Source organism: Paramisgurnus dabryanus, chromosome 24 (assembly GCF_030506205.2).
Source record: "Paramisgurnus dabryanus chromosome 24, PD_genome_1.1, whole genome shotgun sequence".
Taxonomy (NCBI): Eukaryota; Metazoa; Chordata; class Actinopteri; order Cypriniformes; family Cobitidae; genus Paramisgurnus; species Paramisgurnus dabryanus.
The window spans coordinates 3,146,196-3,170,600 of NC_133360.1; the positions used below are offsets into that span (position 1 = coordinate 3,146,196).

The 24,405-nt window shown below is 35.0% G+C and overlaps 1 protein-coding gene across 7 annotated transcripts in view; it reads left to right on the forward strand.

Annotated features, from left to right (window-relative positions):
* Window positions 1–22,831, forward strand: part of asic1b (acid-sensing (proton-gated) ion channel 1b) — a 149,163-nt gene extending 126,332 nt beyond the window's left edge. For 5 of the 7 annotated variants that reach the window (XM_065243320.2, XM_065243322.2, XM_065243323.2 and 2 more), the window contains 9 exons: window positions 19–169; window positions 7,458–7,585; window positions 11,432–11,582; window positions 12,336–12,392; window positions 12,655–12,808; window positions 15,273–15,364; window positions 17,256–17,335; window positions 21,196–21,297; window positions 21,483–22,831. In XM_065243320.2, the coding sequence (XP_065099392.1) occupies window positions 19–169; window positions 7,458–7,585; window positions 11,432–11,582; window positions 12,336–12,392; window positions 12,655–12,808; window positions 15,273–15,364; window positions 17,256–17,335; window positions 21,196–21,297; window positions 21,483–21,578 (1,011 nt within the window). In that variant the 3' untranslated portion in view covers window positions 21,579–22,831. Of the gene's footprint in view, window positions 1–18; window positions 170–7,457; window positions 7,586–11,431; window positions 11,583–12,335; window positions 12,393–12,654; window positions 12,809–15,272; window positions 15,365–17,255; window positions 17,336–21,195; window positions 21,302–21,482 lie in introns of all 7 variants that reach the window. The other 2 variants (XM_065243319.2, XM_065243318.2) reach the window with 2 other exon arrangements.
* The last annotated feature ends 1,574 nt before the right edge of the window (window positions 22,832–24,405 follow it).

Sequence of the window (24,405 nt, forward strand, 5' to 3'; positions counted from 1 at the left end):
TTGTTCATTTTTCAACAGATCTTCACTCGATATGGAAAGTGTTACACCTTTAACTCGGGTCAAGACGGCCGTCCGCTGATGGTGACTATGAAGGGTGGGATGGGAAACGGCCTGGAACTGATGCTGGACATCCAACAGGACGAGTATCTGCCCGTGTGGGGCGAAACCGGTGAGACGCTCCATCATATCAGTTGTTTCTCAAGACAGCACTGTGATTAAATGAAGAGTTTTTGAAAAAGTCACGGTTCCTTCTCAGTAATCTTAATCTGTGCTCGAAAGATACCAAGGTTATTTAAAGTCTGAAATCTCAAGATAAACTCAAATATTTTATGAGTTATATTCTGCACTCTTAAATATAAAGGTGTGTAAATGCCATAGAACTTTTGTCACAGTGATGACCATAGAAGAACCATTTTTGGTTCTTCATAGTGATGTCATAGAAGAACCATTTTTGGTTCCTTAAAGAACCATCCAGTCAAAGGTTCTTCAGAGTGTTATCTTTACTTTGTTATTCACATTGATGTCATAGAAGAACCATTTTAGGTTCTTTAAAGAACCATTCAGTCAAAGTTTCTGCAAAATGATGTCATAGAAAAAACATTTCAGGTTCTTTAAAGAACCATTCAGTCAAAGGTTCTTCACAGTGATGTCATATAAGAACAATTTTTGGTTCCTCAAAGGACCATTCAGTCAAATTTCCTTTAAAGTGATGTCATAGAAGAACCCTTTTGCTACCTCAAATAACCATTCTGTCAAAGGTTCTTCACAGTGATGTCATAGAAGAACCATTTTTGGTTCCTTAATGAACCATCCAGGGAAAGGTTCTTCACATTGTTTTCATCGTTTTGTTATTCACAGTGATGTCATAGAAAAAAACATTTTAGTTTCTTTAGAGAACCATTTTGTCAAAGGTTCTTCACAGTGATGTCGTAGAAGAACCATTTTTTGTTTCTCAAATAACCATTCAATCAAAGTTTCTTTAAAATAATGTCATAGAAGAACCATTTTGCTACCCCAGATAACAATTAAGTCAAAGTTCAAAGTAATGTCATAGAAGAACCATTTTTGGTTCCTCAAATCAAAATTTCTTTAAAGTGATCTCATAGATTGACATTTTTTCTTCCTCAAAATACCATTCAGTCAAAAGTGCTTCAGTGAAAGATCATTCAGTCAAGGGGTCTCCAGTCATGTCATAGAAGAACCATTTTAGGTTTCTCAAAGAACCATTCAGTCAAAGGGTCTTCACAGTGATGTCATAGAAGAAACATTTTTTGTTATTCACAGTGGTTCTTCACAGTGATGTCATAGATTGACCATTTTTGGTTCCTTAAAGAACAATTCAGTCAAAGTTTCTTAGAAACACCATTTGTTGAAACAGAAAGGTTCTTCAGAGGTAAACGGTTCTTTATAGAACCACTCAGCCAAAAATAGTTCTTCTATGACATCATAAAATGCCTTATTTTTAAGAGTGCAGACTGCACGGTCCAGAATTTATGTTATTTCCATTACTTTTATAGCTCTTATAGTGTAGGAGTGAGAAAGTCATTTTTCAATTGAGTTGTGTATTAATGTTGCAAGTTGCACCATAAACAACCAAACCAGCAAATATCCTTTGTTTACAATTTATTCATTATTCAAATAATGCGTTTATTTGTTATTTCTTCTAAAGGAGTTAAACAATCTCTATGACAAAGCTGATGGTTAAATTAGATTTAGTTGGTCCTTTTAGTTCTCATAAGTGATGAGTAGCAACCATTGAGTAAAACCGTTTTCTCTGCACACGCACACACATACACATACGTGCTATAAGCTCCATTTACTCTTGTAAAATGAAACTGAGCTGTTGAATTACCAGCTGAGATCTTCACATATTACATCTGTGGTTTATATCTCCTACAGGGATGATTCTCAAGAGTAATCTGATATAACGATTCTCGTCCACCCGTCCTTCTGTGCACATTAACATAAACCTGCACGACTCGAACATAATCTGCTTATGAGTTTAGTTTAACATTGATCTCTGGTTGCTAAATTGGCTTTTAGTGTTTAATATTATTCAACAGGTTAAACTGCAACGGCTGAGGATAAGCTATTAACATTCATCATGTTGGAAAGCTCACTGCAGGGACAGATTAAATGCAAATCGAGACAAATACTGCTTAAAAAGTAATCTCCCTGTTTTAAAGCATAGTCTTACTATCTGTCTTACTATGTAAGATACCTTATAAGACCATTATCTATATTGATATAAAGATCTCCTAAGTGACCGATTTTGTGGTTCAGTTTGCATCTATATAGCTGTGTATAAGCTGTAAGCTCAGTGTTAATAACTGTATCATATTCTCTCATGTTGTTGTGTTTATTTAATTATCATTAGGCAGATGTTTAGTAAGAAGCTAAAATTTACAAGTAGGACATCTCTGGATGTTTATAGAGGATTTGCATCTCTAGCAATACCAACACAATCTCAAGGCTATACAATGTTGCTAATTTGTACGTTTTGTACTATTTTTACAACTTTACAACATTATAATCAATACATTAACATCTTCATCAATACCAACACAATCTCATGGCTATACATATAACGTATTTTACTAGGTTACTAATTTGTATCAATTTGTGCAACCAAATTTGTACGTTTATGTACGATTTACTTTTATTCCTGTGACACTGAGTTTAGGGGCGGGGTTAGGGGTTGGATTATAATTTATTTATTTGTCTAATAATCATACAATTTTGCACAATTTGCTTTTGTCCCTGTGAAATTGAGTTTAGTGGTGGAGTTTGCGATGTCATTATTGTTTTTTTTTAAATAATCGTACATTTTTGAATGATTTACTTTGTGCGAATTCATATAAATTAGCCAAAATACGTAAGAATTCCCAAGAGATCAGTTTGTCAATACTGATCACTGCTAAGAACATAGAAATATTGAGTTAATATTTTATTTTGTTTATTTACTGTGACTAGTTTTCAGTAATAAATGAAATACATATATGAAGTATTATCTACATTTAATTAATGCTTTATTGACTTAGTTTGTCACAGTGCATTCTGGGAATGTGTCCTCCATGAAAGATTCATGTGACTTAATGCCCTTAAAAACTTTACAAAACATTATAACCAATAAATTACCATCTCTATCCATGGCAACACAATATCATGGTGAAACATACATATTTTACGAGGTTGCTAATTTGTATAAATTCGTATAACCAAATTTAAACACTTTTGTACGATTTGTTTTTGTCCCAGTCCTGATTTTAAAATCAGGGTTAGGGGTTTGAGTATCATTATTGTTTTTTCTAATAATCATACGATTGTTTACATTTTACTTTGTGCGAATTCATCCAAATTAGCCAAAATATGTATAAACTCACATGATTTCAGGTTGTCAATACTGATTACTGATGAAAACAAGCATTAAAACACAAAAATATTGAGTTTATATTTTATTTAGTTTATTTACTGTGCTTAGTTAGGTATAAATTTGTGCAACCCAATTTGTACGCTTTTGTACGATTTGCTTTTGTGTCCCTGTGATATTGAGTTTAGCTGTGGGGTTTGGGGTATCATTATTGTTTGTTTGGTTTTCTCCCAAAATAATCGTACATTTTGTATGTTTTTACAAATTTGTCAAAATACATATGACTTCCCATGAATTCCCGTTAGTTTATTTACTGTGCTTAGTTTTCAGTAATGAATGTAATGCAGATAGGAAGTGTTATCTATATGAAATGTGAACATTAAATCAATGTTTGTTTTTTTTTTTGCAAAAAATGATTTTCAAGAAAAACATTTCTTAGTATTTTGTCTTGTTTTCATAAAAAATATCTAAAAAATTCTTAAATTAATATGCTTTTTCTTGATGAGCAAAACGACCCAAGAAAATAAGTCTAGTTTTTAGACCAAAATATCAAATTTAAGTGAAACAATCAAAACAAAAATCTTGAAATTTTTTCTTAAACACTAAATTCAAGAAAATTCAAGAAAAAAATGCTTTCCCCATTGGCAGATTTTTTTGCTGGTTTTATGCACAAAATCACTTAAATTTGATAGTTTGGTCTAAAAACTAGACTTATTTTCTTTGGTCATTTTTCTCATTAAGAAAAAGCATCTTAATTTAAGAATTATTTAATATTTTTTATAAAAAAAAGGCAAAAATACTACAAATGTTTTTTCTTGAAAATCCTTTTTTGCAGTGCAGTGCATTCTAGGAATACTTAGATACATTTGACTTAATGCGCTTACAGCCGATAAATTCAACATTCATCACAATAATTGATCATACTGATCTTATAAAGCCAACAAACAAACACGAGCGCAGTAAAAACATCAGCAGTCACGAGCCACTCGTATGCTTGTATGAAGGTCAAGATGCTGCCTGTGAGGCGAAATCATCCTGACCTTTCCATTAAAGATCAGTTAGGTTTGAGATGCAGACAGAAACACGGCTGACCTGTAGACAGGCGCATTACAGCTGCAGGCCGCATTACATGCCATGTTGTACGTCTAGACCGCAGCGTAGCTGTAATTGAACAAGAGACCCTCGTACACCTGCACATGTCACCGGTCGACATTTAAAGAGATTGTTTTTAGAGCGATGTGTCTTTCTGAAGATGCTCTCTATCTTCAGCCGCTGTACAGTCGTACAGTCGTGTATACGATCTCTGTGAAAGCTGTATTACATCAGACTGGATTATATTGTCATTGCGGCGGACAGAAATCCTGTCATCCAATAATAACAATAAATTCATCTTGTTTTTACTTCTGATATCAAAGGACACACCAATAATAAACCTCATCATGTTATGGTGAAAAATTAATGAAAATATAAAATAATTAGTTTCGTTTCCCGCAGGAAGATGTGTAAAGAGAAATTAAAGATCATGAGTATGTCTCACATGGCATTAAAGTTTATTATGTATAATTTCATATTGAACAGCTGTTTTAATTCATATGACAAGTAAATTATTGAGCTGTAACCGGCGATGAGTCGATCTTCTTGTGATTTTACTCCTGGCGTTCTTGCCGTTCAATTTAAAGCAGGTAATACTGCAGTTTATCAAGTTGACCAGTTTTATTCCTCATACTATAACGGCTATGATGATGAATGTTGCTGTGACCTCGGTCTTTCTTAGCACTGGATGATGCTAAACTCATACAGCAGCTGTATTTGTGAGCTCATCCTCTCGTGTGCCGCCGTGTTTGTGTTTAATTATTACGAAGCAGATGTTTAATGAGAAGTTAAAGCGATTTGCTCAGAAACTGCATATCTGTTGATAGTAATGTTTGACATCTGGTGTGGTCAATTAAGGACCTTCAGAAAGATCTCTGTAGTGAGTACACCAGGCGGTGGATGAAGGCCAGAGTTTGGCAGCGTCTCATGACAGTAATATGCTGTGATTTAAAGTGTTAAACCGATGCCGAGCTGGTGTCAAACACAGGCTGAAATCTGTGTTAATGCACTCGGACGTGTTTGCTCAGGTGTCCAGAGAGAGAGAGCGAGAAAGGGAGAGCGAGCGAGAGGAAAGTCAATATAGCTTTAGGATTACACCTGCTTCTCTGTGTAAGGTGGATGTGTGCTGAAATATCCAATATTAACTATTTATTTGAGATAAATAGCTCGAAACTAGGTTGAGTTCACACAGCATGGGTCACTAGCTGCGTTGCCATTGCAGATTTGTGCAAAACTTACGACAAACGACTATTATGAAATGACTGCGTTTTCATTAATTGATGATATGCAACTGAAACGTCGTTTTTTTAACTCATGATAACTCATTCCAAACATCATGTTGACTGATGTTGGTAGGTTTACTAATATCACATCCACAGCACTAGGCATTATTTTTAAGATGTGCAAGTGTTATCCAAACATTAATGCCAAGGAAAGCCCCTTATACTTAGGAGTGGCAACGTATAGGTGTTTCTTGGAGGTAAAAGTACTTTATTTTAAAGAGCACCTATTTCATTGCTTAAAATCAACGTTATTTTGTGTATTTGGTACAATGCAATGTGTTCGCGTGGTTTATGGTAAAAAACACATTACAGGGTTCCCACGGGTCCTTGAAATCCTTAAAAGTTTGTGAATCTGGCGGAAAAAAATCAAGGCTATGGGAAGTTTTTGAAAATATACATACATAGATACAGGTCATTGAAAGTGAATGAATCTATTTTATGCAAGAAGTTTTCTGAAAAAAAAAAACATCCATATTATTCTCTGTGTAGTGTAGGATAAAATTGTAGACTTTTTAAGCACACATGCTAAACTGTTCACTTTAAATGTTTATATCTTCTGTATGCGAATGTTGATTCATACCAAAATGCTTTTTTGCATAGTTGTGTTTGACACATGAAAACGTCTCTGGTTACGTATGTAACTGTTGTTCCCTGAGAAGGGAACGAGACGCTGCGTCTCCCTTGCCATACATCATGCGTCCCTGTAATACCGTCATTGGCAATATTTCAGATAGCGATATACTTCCTGTCTCTCGTGTCACCCTGTCTTTGTTGTTAAGCCTCACCATTGGTTGAATTTGATATACACATTCAGACGCACTTCCCCAAAGTGTCACCGCAGTGACGCAGCGCGAGTTCCCTTAAAAAGGAACTGTAACAATGTATCTTAAAAGGTAACACGATGTAACCTTGCTCTCACTTGAAATGTGTCCCCACATTTAGTCCTTGAATTTAAGGTCAATTGCCTAATAAAATTGTTTTTGCGATATAAGCGAGTTTTCGTGAAATTGACCGTATTTTCAATTTGCAATGTCAATTTAAAGAGCAATGGAAACTAAGTAGGCGCATTGTAGCTGCGTTTCCATTAAAGATTTGCGCAAAACTTTAGCATTCGTTTCTAAATGTCACCAAAAACTTGTGAAATGACGCCATTCCCCTTATCCGATGTTATGGGACTAAAACGTAATCTTCATGTTGATAACATCAAAATACCACAAAAGCGACTACCATTAGAACACATACAGAGCAGTTGACTCCGGTATTTTTATGTCATGCGCCTGACGTTTTTTTGTGACGCCATATGAAGTTGACAACACCTCTTGTGTCTTGTCCACCAGTCAAACATATCGCACCATATTTAAAAAATCATCATGTGACTTTTACGCACTGTAAATGCAAAAATCCCTGTTTCTATTGCAGTATTCCTTGTTTCGAATTGCCTGAAAAACCTTTTGTAGTTTATGCAAAATTGCTGTCTTGGGTGCATTTTAGATGCACCATTTCAATGTGTGCAATTTGAAGGGTAATGGAGGTCCAGCCACTGTCACAGTCGTATCTGACAAGTTGAAAGATCTCATAGACTTGACCTGAGCCGTGTCTACAAAGCAGAATATCTAGTTACTTTGTCAGCGGTTGGGATTAACTACATGTTAAATAACTGAACATGCTCCACCTGACCTGATGTCAATAAGTAGTGGTTTTCTCTCTTGCAGATGAGACGTCATTCGAGGCCGGGATTAAAGTCCAGATTCACACGCAGGACGAGCCGCCCTTCATTGATCAGCTGGGATTCGGAGTGGCTCCAGGTTTCCAGACGTTTGTCTCCTGTCAGGAACAGAGGGTACGGATCCACCAAGCTTTGGACTAAACTCTAAAGCACATGGCTTAAGTCCCAGACTAAAATGCATGTCTTTACTACAAAACGGCATGCATAGACATTTCTTAAAATATATCAGCGACATCGGTGCACACTAGTAATATTACTTAAATTTGCTAAGATGACTAAGGACTCCTGGCTTCTTCTTAACCTTTTTTTGGGAAACCATCCCTAATTATGTCAGTTTAGTTAGTGGTTTATAATAAATATGATTTATCTAGATGTCCAGTTGCTGGTATACTGCATACTTCAAAACTTACAGATTTTCTTGTATTCATGTAAATAAACCCTTTATTAGCCTAGACATCTGGGCTGTGTTCGAACGCCTATTAGACGTCTTTTAAACGCTGGGATGTCGATTGAAACCCTATGACTTTCTTTCTTCATCGAGACACAAAGGCAGATGATTTAGTGAAGATTCAGTACAGTGGCAGTGGCAGTATATGATGATTCACTGTAACAGTTAATAAAGCCCTCCAGAGATTTAGCAGCTCAATGTTCATATTTCATACTCACAGTGGGTTTGCTATTATGACAGGCTCATTTTTTGGGTGAACTGACTCTGAACCTGCTGCATTTCTTTAAGGGTTATTGATGTTTATGGGTGGTATTGTGTCATACATTCAGGCTGCTGACATTTATGTAAGGCATTATTGTGTCTTATCATCTGTGTCTGGTGCGTGTGATACTGGTAGTGCGGTCTCTTGAAGGATTATAGCTTTAGTAAGCTGCCTGCATAGATTACATTTTAAGCCAAAGCTAGAGAAATATTAAAATAAGGGTGTCGCAATATATCAATATTGGGAATAACAGGGGTGTTGAACAAAGCGTGATGGCCGATATCACGATAATGCACATAATAATATCGTTAATAATTCAGCGGTCATGGTTACAAACTCCCTTTCTGCCTCCCTACTCGTGTAGGGAATAATGCTAAGGATAAACTTGACTGAAATTTTATACAACTTAAAGGTGGGTAAATGATTACTGAATTGCCATTTGTTTTGGTGAACTTTCCCTTTAACTAAAATAAAGAAAGATGACTTAATGCTAAGAAGCTATATTTCTCATTGTTAGTTCATGTTGGCTAATGCAATTGCTAATGTTAAAATGCAGACTGTGAATGTGGGCGACTGTGCTACTCATCAGGATCCAACAAATCTGTTATTTGGCAACGAGAAACAGTAAACAATAATTTGTCTCTTACATGTTTTATTGTTGCAATGGTCACGTAGTAAGTTTTTTAGTTTGGAGTAGAGATGCACCGATAGCAATTTTCTTGATTTATTCAGATTTCTGATTTTTCTGTAGATGTGACAATACAGATTTTTGCAAATTCCTGACTCTATCGTTTTAGATTTTATATAGATAGATTTTTGCTAAATTTTGACAATACCATTTGTTGTTGTTGTTTTTTGCCGATTCCTGGCAATACAAGGGTTTTATTTGGGGGGGGGGGTTGCAGATTCCTGACAATATCGATCTTTGCAGATTCCTGACAATAACGTGTGGTTTTTTCAGATTCCTGCATAGGTGTCATTTACACTGGGGACATGTCCCCACCACTTTTTTAAATGGCTGATTTTGTCCCCACCACTTTTTGGAAGCATTTGGTTAAAATGTTCTGAAAAATCAAGCGAACCAAGAAATGTTAAAAGTTTATTTGCACAAAATAAAACATGCAATTTAAAATTTAAAATGTAAGATTTTTTTATATTTTTACTGAAAACAAGACAAAGATTTTTTTTTTCTTAAAAATAATTTTTCGAAGTGTGTAAGACAAGTCAACATTGTTGAGGGTTTTATCCTGCACTGCAAAAATTATTTTCAAGAAAAAAAATTCTTAGTATTTTTGTCTTATTTTCAGTAAAAATATCTAAAAATTATTAAGTTAAGATGCTTTTTCCAAGAAAATAATTTTATGCACAAAATCACTTAAATTTGATATTTTTGTTCTAAAAACTAGACTTATTTTCTTGGGTTGTTTTGCTCATCAAGAAAAAGCATCTTAATTTAAGAATTTTCAGATATTTCTACTGAAAACAAGACAAAAATACTAAGATTTTTTTTTCTTAAAAATAATTTTTCGAAGTGTGTAAGACAAGTCAACATTGTTGAGGGTTTTATCCTGCACTGCAAAAAATTATTTTCATGAAAAAAAATCTTAGTATTTTTGTCTTGTTTTCAGTAAAAATATCTAAAAGTTTTAAATTAAGATGCTTTTTCCAAGAAAATAATTTTATGCACAAAATCACTTAAATTTATATATTTTTGGTCTAAAAACTAGACTTATTTTCTTGGGTTGTTTTGTTCATCAAGAAAAAGCATCTTAATTTAAGAATATTCAGATATTTTTACTGAAAACAAGCCAAAAAGTACTATGTAAGAAAGTTATTTTTTGCAGTGTGGCCTACGTTATGCCCATTTTTGATGCGCCATTCTTCAATATTTTTCCCATCCTGCTGTAATGTTTTTTCATCTGATCTTTTGTCCCCACCACTTTTCAACATAAACTGATGCCCCTGGATTCCTGACAATACCGTTTTTTAATGATTCATGACAATTCAGATTCTTGCAGTTTCCTGACAATTATGTTGTTGTTTTTTTCGCTAATTCATCGCAATACATATTTTTCAGATTCATGACAATACAAATTATTGCCGATTCCTGACAATACCGATTTTGCAGATTCCTGACAATACCAAGGTTTTGTTGTTGCTGTTTTGCAGATTCTTGACAATACTTTTTTTTTGCGGATTCCTGACAATACCATTTGTTTGTTTGTTTGTTTGCTAATTCCTGACAATATCCTCCCCCCCTAAATTCCTGACAATACCGATTTTTGACGATTCCTGTCAATACTGTCGTTGTTGTTTTTTTCCAATTCATGACAGTAACGATTTTTGCAGATTCATGACTATACCAGTTTTATTTTTCAAATTCCTGACAATACCGGGTGTTTTGTTTGATTCCTGACAAAACCAATTTTTTCCCCCAATTCCTGACAATACAGATTTTTGCCAATTCTCATTTTCTTTCTAAGAAATATAATTGATAGCATATAGGTTACACACACAAATCAATTTTTCTTTAATAAAACCCGGTCTTTTAGTTTGTAAACAGTTTTTTAAAACTGCTCTTGTGTGCAGAGCTACGAGCTTTAAGACCCTGGGGAATCCCTGGGAAGGATGACGTAGAACGAAACTTGTGAATGAATGAAATATCTTAAAATTAAACAGAGAACTAAAACACGATAACAAAATCAGTCTTTAGATGCAATGTATGTTATTTACAGCATTATACATATTGTTAAACCAACAGGAATCAAATGACAGATGTGCGACAAAGTTACTATGTCTTCAGGAAACAAGCTAGTTAGTTTCTCCAGCTACGCATCATACTACAGTGGTTCAGAGTTTTGTCGTTGTTGGGGAAACGGACCTCTAAGCAGAGTCCTGCACATGGGCGGGTGAACTTGTGGAATAATATTAACGTGTCATTTGCTGATCTGTGGCAGGAATCAATATATAGGCACAGGCACTTCAGGTCACGGTTTTTATTAAAACGGATCACAAATGTGAGGTTATTGCTTGCGCAACTTGCAAGAAAAGAGCCGGCTCAAATTCTGAATTACGTGAGACTGACCGGTCGGTTAACGGTCCAGCTGATCATGGATAAAATCTAACAATTCTGGTCTCTGGCCAGTCGATCGGTGCATCTCTAGTTTTACCCTGACAAATATGCAAAAACATAAATTCATGCACAAGGAAATGTTTAAAATCAATGTTATCTTTCTTTTCTGTCCTGTAGTTGACATTCCTTCCTCCGCCGTGGGGCGACTGTAAATCATCAGCCATGGACTCAGATTTCTTCAGCTCATACAGCATCACTGCCTGCCGCATTGACTGTGAGACTCGCTATCTGGTGGAGAACTGCAACTGTCGCATGGTGCACATGCCCGGTACACACACACACACACACACATGCTGGATCTCTCTCTCTCTCTCTCTCTCTCTCTCTCTCTCTCTCTATAGAAGGAATCTGCAGTGTTGAATGAATGTAACGAATTAAAAGAGCTACTTAAATTTTTGAGGAGGTTCAGTGATAAGAAAAGCGTGATCATCGGACCGCCGTTTTAATTACCGGACAGACATCGGCTGTTCTCTCTCACTCATACACAGAACATTGTGTTCCTCTCTCTCTCGCTCGCTCACTCAGTACTGTTCAATCTACTGATGAGTGCATCACAAAAACACATGCTGGTTACAGTTCCCAAAATCTGAATAAGTCGAGCGTTGAGAGTTGTGGCCTGGTGGTATTATTCACATGATAATGAAGCTCATTTTTCATTTCTTTAATGAGTTTGAATTTTCTGAGTTTGCTTAAATCTCTTTATTGGTGATTCTCATTAGAATCTCATTAGTGTTATAATGTAATGAAAGTCCTTATGTCCAGACACAATGTCATATTAAATGAGTACATTCAATCAAAATACTGCCATCATATATGAATGCTTACAATTATTATAATGCATTACAGTAATTAGACAATGCATTACAGTTTTTAGGGTGGGAGGTTAACCTTGAAATAAAAATTTAACTAAACGGTAATAAGTATTTGGGTATTTTATAAATATCATGCATATATTTGCGTTTCTTTCATGGTTTCTGGTTTGGGATAAGATCACTGAGATGTTTTATGTTTTTGTTTATAGGCGACGCTCCATACTGCACACCAGAACAGTATAAAGAGTGTGCAGATCCAGCTTTAGGTGAGAAAAATCATCATCATTCCTCTCCATCTGAACCGTTGTCCTCATTACAGATGACTGAACCTCAGGCCATGATGAGACAGCTCGATTTATGACCCATCATTACCAGCTACACACTACCCTGACCATTTTATTATCTGACCCATCATCTGAGCTGTTCCTTTCCTCATGTATCCATCTAGGGTTTTTTTACCTTGACGTATTCATTCATCCCCAAAAAATTTATGATTTACAATAATTTTCTCTGTTTTTCTGACTTTAGATTTTCTGGTGGAGAAAGACAACAATTATTGCGTATGTGAGACGCCCTGTAACACGACACGTTATGGTAAAGAGCTGTCATTTGTCAAGATCCCCAGCAAAGCCTCTGCCAAATATCTGGCCAAGAAGTACAACAAAACTGAGCAGTACATCGCGTGAGTCTCATTACTTTATTACTAGATTATTATTAGAACCCAATGTTACAAACAAGAGTTTATTATAACTCGATTTCTGATTCTCCATCCACCGTGAATTCTTAGTTTTGCATTTTATAACTTAATTTGACTTGACATAAACACGAAATGTTTACATTAGTTGAGAAAAGTTATTATGTTTAAATCACATTTAACATAAACAGAGAAGTGAAGTTAATACTCTCTATATTTTTGACAGTCGTCAGTAGCCTGGTTTGCGCAAAACATTTGCAAAGTTTTCTAAATCACAAAAAAAATTTGAAGTTTTTATTAACTGTGACCTGTAAAAAATATAGTTCATTTGCAGTTTTGTGATAAATTCTTTTTTTTAAATTACCAAAAATAAAACGTGAGCATATTTTTTGGGAAATTTATGTCCTTTTATTGGGTTTATTTTCATATGCGTTTATGTGTTCATCTGTTTCCATTACAGATTTGCGGAAAACTTTTGCAATATTTTTTTAAATAATTTCTAAATAACGATTGAAAACGTTTGGCTTTTCCATTGACCCTAAAATCTTTTAAATGCAGTTTTGCGATATATTTCTTTATTTATTGCCTGAAACACCACCTCATACGAGCGTAAAAACTTTATTTTTTTGCGAAATTTATGTGCTTCTATTAGGTGTATTTTCAATTTGCAATTTTAGTTTAAAAAGAAATGAACAGCAAAAGCTACTGCAAAGGCGTTTAATCTGTTTAGCGATAACTTTAGCGATATTTTTATGTCAGTAAAAACTTAAAAACCACCTTGTGCAAGCATAAAAAGCAAAATATACATGATTCCATTTTCTAAATATCGATAAAAACTATTGCAAAATGACTGCATTTAAATTAACTATAACCTGTAAATGTGAAAAAAACTTTTCAACTTCAGTTTTGCGATATATTCCTTTTATCAATTGCCTTAAAACCCACCTTGTGCAAGCTTAAAAAGTTTTTTTGCGAAATTGACATGCTCGCATTGGGTGTATTTTCAATGTGCAAGTTCAGTTTGCGCAGTTTAAAGGGTCATGAAAACGGAAATGAAAACACAACTACTGTTAATGTGTTAAACTGTTTCCATGCAGATTTGCGCAAAATTTTTGCAAATTTAAAGAATGTAGATAAAAACTATGGCAAATTAGCGACGTTTCGGGATATATTCCTTTTTTCAATTGCCTTAAAAACCACCTTGTGCGAGCGTAAATTTTTTTTGCGAAATTGACATGCTTCGATTGGGTGTATTTCCAATTTGCAAGTTCAGTTTGCACAGTTTGAAGGGTAATGAAGGGTAATGTTTCCATGCAGATTTGCGCAAAACGTTTGCGATTTTTTTATGTCGATAAATGCTATTGCAAAATTACGACGAAAAAAACTTTTTCAATTGCAGTTTTGCTATATATTCTTTTATTTTCAATTGCCTGAAAAACCACCTTGTGCGATCACAAAAACGTATTTTCAGTTTGCAATTTCAGTTTGCGCAGTTTGAAGGGTAATATAACGCAACTACTGTTAATTGTGTTATTTGTATGTAATCTGTTTGCTGGTTATGTGTATTCACGCAAGTTATCTGTCACGGTTCTGAAGGTGAATGTTCACTTGTTTAATTGTCAGCTGTTTAACCGTTCGATAGTAATGAAGCTGATTCATCTCCCCTTATGTAAGAGTAAGACAACAGATCAAACCTTAAACAACACCGCAAACACGCAACATATCACTGACCCGACAAACACACTGAGAAATGTCAGTAACGAGAGATACATCTGTAAAAAGAGACTCTTAAACTGAAAATATAAAACATTGTTATTTTAAAGGACTCATATCAGCATGAATCAAAGGATTGATTTTTGAGATAAAATTCATTGTTAACTGGATACACGCCCAATCCTAAGAGTGTTTGTGTTTCTATAGTAGATGTGATGCAGTATTATCTGAGTTGAACAGCAGATAGATGTTGTTTTTTCTCAAAAGAACCTCATCAACATTCAGTTCATTCATCAGACATTCATCACCTGCTGTTCAGTGTAATATTATTATTGTGTTTCTGACTGCAGGTACCTTTAACACTCGTGAAATAACTCCAGCTGTCTTCTTCAGTTTAATCAGTATTTTAATCACATAATATATTCATCACAGACAAAATTACGACTTTTACACTCCATCTGCGGCCTATAAAAAAATAAGGACAATTATTCATCCGATAATTAAATGGTACCAGTATGATCAACGTCAGCATTCATAAACAAGATTACAATATTAATAAGTGCAGTTTTAGTTTCAGAATCGACCCCAGCTGAGTCAGAAAGGTCCCGAGGCTTCTGCTGGATTCACTCCAGCTGTTCACTCGACAACTGCAGATTAAAGAATAAAACACTGTGAAACTGGCAGAGTCTCAGGATCGATGTTTGCAGATCTGTCCTCACTGCTCTCTTCTGTCCTTCAGAGACAACATCCTGGTCCTGGACATCTTTTTCGAGGCCCTGAACTACGAGACGATCGAACAGAAGAAAGCCTACGAGTTAGCGGGACTTCTCGGTGAGTGCTGTTCATCATGACATGAATGTGAATCAAATTAAAGGTGCTGCAGAATGTTAAACTATTTACGTAGATGAATAATAAGAGTTGTGTAGATGGTAATAACATATCATGAGCCTCAAACACGATTGTTTCCTCTTTCTTATGTAAACCTCGTATATGCGAAAGAGAAACAGACTAATCTCAACATAACACCAACTGTGACATCACAGTCGAGATGTACGCCCCAACATTAAATTACACATAAAAAATTGTTGCTAAAGTTACAAACTGTGCTAAAGTTGTGACTATGTTAGTGCTATATGCTAGTTAATGCTATATGCTAGCATTAAGGCTGAAGTTCTACTATTGACGTTACAGTTACGTTTTGCAAGTCCATACTGAAAAAACACAAACTTACCACTCGGAAACGTCCATTAAAGGGGTCATATTATGGGATTTTTTTAAGATGTAAAAGAAATCTTTGGTGTCCCCAGAGTGCTTGAAGTTTTAGCTCAAAATACTTCACAGATAATTTATTATAACATGTTAAAATTGCAAAGTTGTAGTCCTAAGCAAAAATGTGCCGTTTAAAATGCAAATGAGCTGATGAAATGCAAACATAATGGTGGTTTGTTGCAATTGAAACTCAATTTTGCTGTTAAGTATTTTTTCTTTCTTTCTTTCTGCACTAAATGGCAGTGCTGTGGTTGGATAGTGCAGATAAAGGGGGCGGTATTATTGTAATTCGCCTTGCTACCTACCTCACAAAACAGACGAAATGTGAACAACATAATTTTTCACATGCTTGCACATAATGGCTTACCCAAACAAAGTTACTGGGTTGATCTTTATCACATCTTCTAGGTTGATAGAAGCACTAAGGACCCAATTATAGCACTTAAACATGGAAAAAGTCTGATTTTCACGCTATAACCCCTTTAACAATCTCCAAACAATTGATTATTTCTTAAAATTTGTACCTGTGTTTAATACAGACTCAACATAAGTTCTGTTTACACGAACACAGAGCTACTGAAGGAGCTGCTCTGAGAAACAGCCAATCAGAGCAGAGCTTAACATTATTATTAATGACCCTTTCAAATTAGGTAATAATAGACCTTTTCATTATAAAGGTAAATCGTTGGTTTATAAATGTACCTGTAAAACAATTTCTGAATTATATATTTGATTAATAATTAAATATTATTAAAAGGCATTCTTTGGCACCTTTAAAGATGATGCAACATCAGTGTGAACTTCAAAACATTTTGATTAATTTGTGAATCAGTTGTTTAAAGACAAACTCATTTTGGTATGCAAGCATGCAACCAAACTTTAATTTAAAGTTTTGGCTGAACATATAAACCTCACCGATACTAAAGTTGATTCTATATACTTCCAGCTTTTTAACATTACAAAATATCTACTCAGTTGATTTTTCTAATGCAAGACTTTGGTCAAGGTTTTTCTTTGACTTGAGTTTTTCTTTTCTCCATTTGCTGCTCACCGGGAGCCAAAAAAACAAAGAACATGAAATCTCACAATGCTTTCTTTTTTAATGTAACCGCTCAACAGGGACTCTTACACATTTAAGACACTACTGTGTGACTTTTTTGCTTTTAAATTGCTGTGAAATGTGCTATAGAAATTAAAGAGTGTAGTGGTCTCACGTCTGGTTAACATAATTCAGATATTTAAATGCATTGTACAGATTTTCTTCAAAGAATCGGCACAGACATATGTATAAATATATGTATATGCTGTATTGCTCTGTGGTAAGGCATTGCATAAGCAGCACAAAAGGTCACATGTTTGAGCTTGTAAAGCACTGCAATGAAATGGATAAAAGCATCTGCCAAATGTGTAAATGTATTAAGAACTGAATTCTCATGCATATGAATTGTTTCAGGTGACATCGGTGGACAGATGGGTTTGTTTATTGGTGCCAGTATCTTGACCATACTGGAGCTCTTTGACTATCTGTATGAGGTAAAACCTTCAGATTATCTTCTGTCATTTATTTGTAATTCATCGTGCCAAGGGTCATTCAGTTTCTCACAATGCTTTAGATTGCCGTGTCTTCGCAGTATAAATATATTATTAACCTTCAAATCTTCACTTGGGTTTGATTGCTTGTGATATATCAGTACCCTGAAGAGACAAAAGTAAGATCATGTGTTGATTGTCTCAAGAGTGTAATATAACAGAAGATCCAGCAGGTATCTGCGGCAGTCATAATGTTAAACTGGAGAGGAGGACGTGATGAATTTTGCAGATGTGAAACTTCAGGCGTTTTAAAGTAATCGTGTGTGAGTGCAGTCGTTTAAATCAGAATCAGCCTGACGTCTTTACCTCCTCAGTTTTTTTTCTGAAGATAATCCATCCGTCTCATTATCAACCGGCCTATATAGCTAATAATGTTATGTTTCTGTAGCTTACGGCATTTTTTGTGCATTGGAATATTTGCACATACGTTTACAGCCCTTGCAGAATCTCTAGAAAAACAAAAGGCGATGCAAATGTTCACTTGGTACTTCTTGGGAAACTAAAGAGTAAATGCACATAATAAAAAATGTAATTAAACAAATGATCTAGTTAGTTGTATTTCTCCTGTTTAGTGTCTGTTTTGTTTTGAGTCCTTTAGTTGTCCTGAGAGGTTTAAATGAATCTCAGCATCATTTATTTTGTGTATAACTCATTGTGCATATAATCTAAATCTGTGCTTTATTGTCCAGCACTATGACACCAGCACGTATAACTGCAGCAATGTCTTGAGGCAGTGATAAGTGTTTTGTCTTATTTATTATCTGTTTTGTTTAGACACGGGTGGGGATATCTGTTATTCATAACCGGTCACGTGACGCTCTGTACAGAAAGTGCTGAGCTCACACTTTAACCGATATAAAAACCAGTGTTTGTTGTTTATGCTGACATGTCAGACTTTTTATGTGCTGTGAAAGATTTTAAATTCTGATACATAAGATGTATCTTACGCACACTGTAACGTTTTAAGAAACAAGGAGCTGGTTTGATTTGTTTAAAAGAAACATTTTTATCTGTTTGGTGATTCCTATATTTGTTGAAAGAAACATTGGGAGAAGATAGAAATAAGGATATGATAGAATGGAATGGCATAGAAATAGGATTGGAATAAAAATAAAATGGAAATAGGGATATTATACGAATGGAATAGAAATAGGGATATGATAGAATAGAATAGCACTGGAAATTGGAATATGAATGGAATGGAGGAGGGATAGGGATGGAATAGAATAGAATGCTATTATAGGATAGAATAGATTCTGATAGAACAGAATAAGAAATCTGGAATAGGAATAGAATTAGGATAGGATAGGAATAGAGATGGAATAGAATAGGAATGGGATAGGATAGCACAGGATCAAAAATAGAATTAAGGATATGGTGGAATGGAATGTCATTGGAATAGGATTGGAATAAGAATGTAATGGTAATAGGGATATGAATAAGGAATGGAATAGAAATAGGGATATGATAGAATGGAATTAAATGGAATAGAACTGGGATACGATAGGATAGGATTTAAATAAAAATAGAATACAATGTGTATGGGTAATGGAAAGGGAATAGGAATAAAAGTGAGGATATGATTGGAATAAGAATGGAATGGAAAAGGGATAGAATAGAAATGGAATAGAATTAGAATAGGATAAGAATGGAATTGGAATAGGGATGGGATGGAATAGAATAGAAAATAATGTCATTGTAGGATAGGATATAACAATGAAATATAATAGAATGGAATATAATTCCCTTTTAGGATTGAATAGAATAGAATGGAATGGCATTGGAATAAGAATAGAATGGGAATATTGGTAGGATAAGAATGGAATAGAAATAAAAATAGAGATATGATAGAATTGAATGAAATGGAGAGCACTGGAATAGGATAGGATTGTAATAGGAATGGGCTGGAATAGGGATAGGGATGGAATGGAATAGAATAGAATAGAATAGAATAGAATAGAATGCCCGTTAAGGATAGAATATAATTTGATAGATTACGACAGGACAGAATAAGAATGGAACACAAATAGAATAGAAATGGAATAGAATTATGATAGGAATAGATATGGGATGGAATAAAATAGAATGCCATTTTAGAATAGAATAGAATAAAAATAGAATAGGAATAGAATAGAAATGGAATAGGATGGGATAGGAATGGTCAGGATAAAAAAATCTAATTAAGGATATAATGGAATGTAATGGCATTGGAATAGGATTGGAATAAGAATGGAATGGTAATAGGGATAGAAATAAGGATATGATAGGAACGGAATAGAAATAGGGGTATGATAGAATGGAATAGAAATAGGGATATTATACAATGGAATAAAATGTAATAGCACTGGGATTAGATAGGATAGGATTGGAAAAAGAATAGAATACAATGGGTATGGGTAATGGAAAGGGATTAGGAATAAAAATAGGGATATGATAGAATAGAATGGAATAACACTGGGATAAGATAGGATAGGATTGGAAAAAGAATAGAATATAATGGGTATGGGTAATGGAAAGGTACTAGGAATAAAAATAGGGATATGATAGAATAGAATAGAATCGAATAGCACTGGGATGAGATAGGATAGGATTGGAATAAGAATAGAATGGAATAGGGATAGGATAGAAATGGATTAGAATTAGGATAGGATAAGAATAGAATGGAATAGGGATGGGATGGAATAGAATAGAATGCCATTGTAGGATAGAATAGAATAACAATGTAATCTAATAGAATGGAATGGAATTCCCTTTAAGGATTGAATAGAATAGAATGGAATGGCATTGGAATAAAAATAGAATGGAAGTATGGATAGGATAAGAATGGAATAGAAAAAGAATGGATATGATATAATTGAATGAAATGGAACAGAACTGGAATACTATAGGATTGGAATATGAATGGACTGTGGAATAGGAATAGGGATGGAATAAAATGCCCTTTTAGAATAGAATGAAATAGGAATGGAATAAGAATGGAATGGTAATAGGGATAGAAATAAGGATAGGAATGGAATAGAAATAGGGAGTATGATGGATTGGAATAGAAATAGGGATATGATAGAACAGAATGGAATAGCACTGGGATAAGATGGGATAGAATAGAATAGAATAGAATAGAATAGAATAGAATAGAATAGAATAGAATGGCCTTTTGTCTGTGGCTGTGTGTGCTACAGTAAATGAAAATTCACTTTTATAATGAACTGTGTGTGTGCAGAACAGAGTAGTGACACCTCTTTTATTTACTTTGTAAACATAGTCTCATTGTAATTTACCAAGCCAAACATTTTTCCACAGAGATCCATCTTATAGAAAACATAAATGTAGCAACGCAGTGTAATGTTAAATTGAAAATTCTCATACGCCTGCTTTTAGAATCAGACCGTCATGTACGGGCAGAAATACTGTCAGTTTCAGACCTTGTGTTTGCTAACCGACCGGTTTAAACATGACAGCTGTAAGCCAATAACAAGCCATATATCATCCATTTCTGCTGAACCGTGAGTCGGGCGTCTCTGGTGGGAATAACTCTGTAGAAAATACCCTGTTTACACCTCTGCTCTGGTACAATGTATTGTTTTCTGTCTGTTTCATTTTGTTCCAGACCGTCAGGTTGAAAAATGTTCGTTTGGAGCGTACGCTTTAACTTTACAATGTTTTCAAACAAGCACTAAGACATATTAGTAATGTTGTGTAGATCATTTACTGAAATTGCTCTCATGCAGATGCATTTTAAACAATAAAGTACTGATGAACATTTCCCTTTTGTGTTTTTGTACATCTGTTTGTTCTTATCGCAGGTGATCAAGTATAAAGTGTGTCGCTGTGCCAAGAAGAAAAAGCAGAGGAGCAACAACAACGAGAGAGGAGCCGTACTCAGCCTGGATGATGTAAAGCGTCACGTTAGTAACTATCACACCCGTGTCTGTCACAACAGACTCAATATTACTGTAATATTACTGCACTACTGTACAGTAGTGGCAACACTTGTGAATACACAAAAGATTTACATGCATGTACTCATTCAGCAGATGTTTGATCCAAAGTGACTCTAACAGCACCTTTTATTCCCTTAATCATTTCGCAGACTCCATGCGACAACCTTCATACCCCATCGACCTACCCGGCCAACATGCTACCTCACCATCCTGGTCAGGGCAACTTTGAAGACTTCACCTGTTGAGAAACGCAAGAGCAGATGTCTGATGGAGAACAACCAAAGCTGACCACATGAGAGCATCATAGACCACATCACAGACATAACAAACATCTTCTACACCAGACGCTAGAAGAAAAACAAAACTATATTTTCACAAGTACATTTCATGCAAATGTGCGAAACTTGTTTTTTGAAAATACTGCCTCAAAAACGAAACTCCTTGAAGCCTCGTAACCTCGAACATTTCTGCGAAGGCTCCGCGGTGATTTACTCGGACATCGAAACTGGACCCTGATGCCTTTGTGTACATAGTGACTGTTTAAACTGTCTTCAGATCAGTGGCTTATGTAGATCAGTAGATGAATATAGCGCTTATTCACTGTATGTAGCTTCATTATAGTCTCATCTCTGGCTCTTGATGGACTCAGACTCATTGTATCTCATATGAATGTAACTTCCAGAACAAGATGATCATTACATGCGTTTGGGGGGGGGGGTTTGGAAAGTTTAGGTGCTGTATGACATTGACGTGAGCTTGAGCCATGTTGGATTCATCTTCTTTATGCATGCTGGTCATCACTTTATTATTATTATTATTACTATTATTATTGCTGGTTTGCCTTAATTATATACAGGTTTTGGATGATGGTATAATCCAGGTGTGTGTTTGTGTGAAGATTCATTATGGTGTGTGTGTGTGTTCTGGAAAAGTCTTTCTAGCAAATCCCTGTTTGGATGTAAATGCATCAGTCCAGTCAGTCATATAAAGGCAGTAGTAGAGTCAATTTTTACGTGTACGCAAGGGTATTTTCATCACCAGAATGCACGAATAAACTCTTTTGCAAGGCTATGCATTCGACATATGTTCGCGTACACGTATAAAAACAAACTTTACTCTGGGCTTAAACGGTTACTAACACTACAGTTGTGTGTTTGTGTGTGCGCATGAGTTTATCTGTATCTCTTCATGAATGACTGTTCTGTCTTATTTTGAAATACGTTAGTGGAAAGTGAAGCGTTTCTTGTTTATTTGAATTGTGTTACTTCTGAGACGTATTTGTTGGATGTCTCATCAAAGCACAAAGACCTGATATGTAAAGTTGTTAAAGAATGATAAAACAATATGATCAGTGTTACTATCAGACTCATAATACTGTTTTTTGTTGTTTTTACTACAAACATACATATTGCCTGATCGTTCGTCAGCATCTCTGCAGATAATAGGCTGTTCTATTTATCTATGAAGGCATAATAAATATCATTCATAATTTTACAAAGTTCTCAATCATATTTATTAAGGTTTGGGTTGGACCTCCTGAAGGGAGACTGTTGACCTTTAAAAAGCACTGACTAAACTGTTTATACCAACACAGCAGACTCTGAGGCGGATCTGCACCGCAGCTACTGACTTCAGCGTGGATCCGGCCTGGAATCGCCTGCTGTGTGGGTACATTCACAGCATCACAATGATTCATTTTAAACTTTTGTTATGAAGACTGAAACATGATGGATAGAATAGGATGAGATGGGATACGATAGAATTGAAATGTAATGGAACAGAATTAGGAATGGAACGGAATGAAATTAGGATAGCATAGTATTGGATAGGATAGCATTAGAATTAGGATTGGATATGATAGGAATGGAATTTGGATAGAATAGGATTGGAATGGAATTAGGGTACCATAGTGTAGGAATGTAATGGAACAGAACAAAATTAGGATATGAATGGAACGGAATTGGGATAGGAATGGAATTAGGATAGGATAGCAATGGAATTAGGAAATAATAGGAATGGAAGTAGGATAGAAATGGAATTAGGATAGGAATGGAGTGGAGTGGAATTAGGATAGAAATAGGGTAGGAATGGAACGGAATTAGGATAGGAATGGAATTAGGATACCATAGGATAGGAATGTAATGGAACAGAACAGAATTAGGATATAAATGGAATGGAATTAGGATAGAATAGGAATGGAATTAGCATAGGATAGGGAAGGATAGGAATGTAATTGAACGTAATAAGGATAGGAATGAAACAGAATAAGGATAGGAATGGAACAGAATAAGGATAGGAATGGAACAGAATAAGGATAGGAATGGAACAGAATTAGGATAGGATAGGATAGGATAGGAATGTAATGGAACGAAATTAGGATAGAAATGGAACGGAAATATGGTAGGAATTGAATTAGGATAGCATAGGATAGGAATTAGGATAGGAATGGAACGGAATTAGAATAGGAATGAAATTAGGAAAGTCATGGAATTAGGATAGGAATAGAATTAGGATATGAAAGGAATAAGGAAAGGAATGGGATAAGGATACCATAGAATAGGAATGTAATGGAACAGAACAGAATTAGGATATAAATGGAACAGAATTAGGATATCAATGGAATTAGAATAGGAATGGAATTAGGATAAAATTGAATGGAATTAGGATACGAATCGAACAGAATTAGGATAGGATAGCATAGGATAGGATTAGAATGGAATTAGGATTGCAATGGAATTAGGATAGGGGAGGATAGGAATGTAATGCAACAGAATTAGGATAGGGATAGGAATGGAACTGAATTAGGGTAGGAATGGAATTAGTATAGGATGGGATAGAAGTTAAGATAGGAATGGAATTAGGATAGGAATGGAATTAGGAAAGGAATGGAATTAGGATAGGATAGCATAGGATGGGATAGGAGTTAAGATAGGAATGGAACAGAATTAGGAAAGGAATAGAATTAGGATAGGAATGGAATAAGGATAAGATACTGTAGGAATGGAATTAGGAAAGGAATGGAATTAGGATAGGATAGGAATGGAATTAGGATAAGATAGGAATGGAATTAGG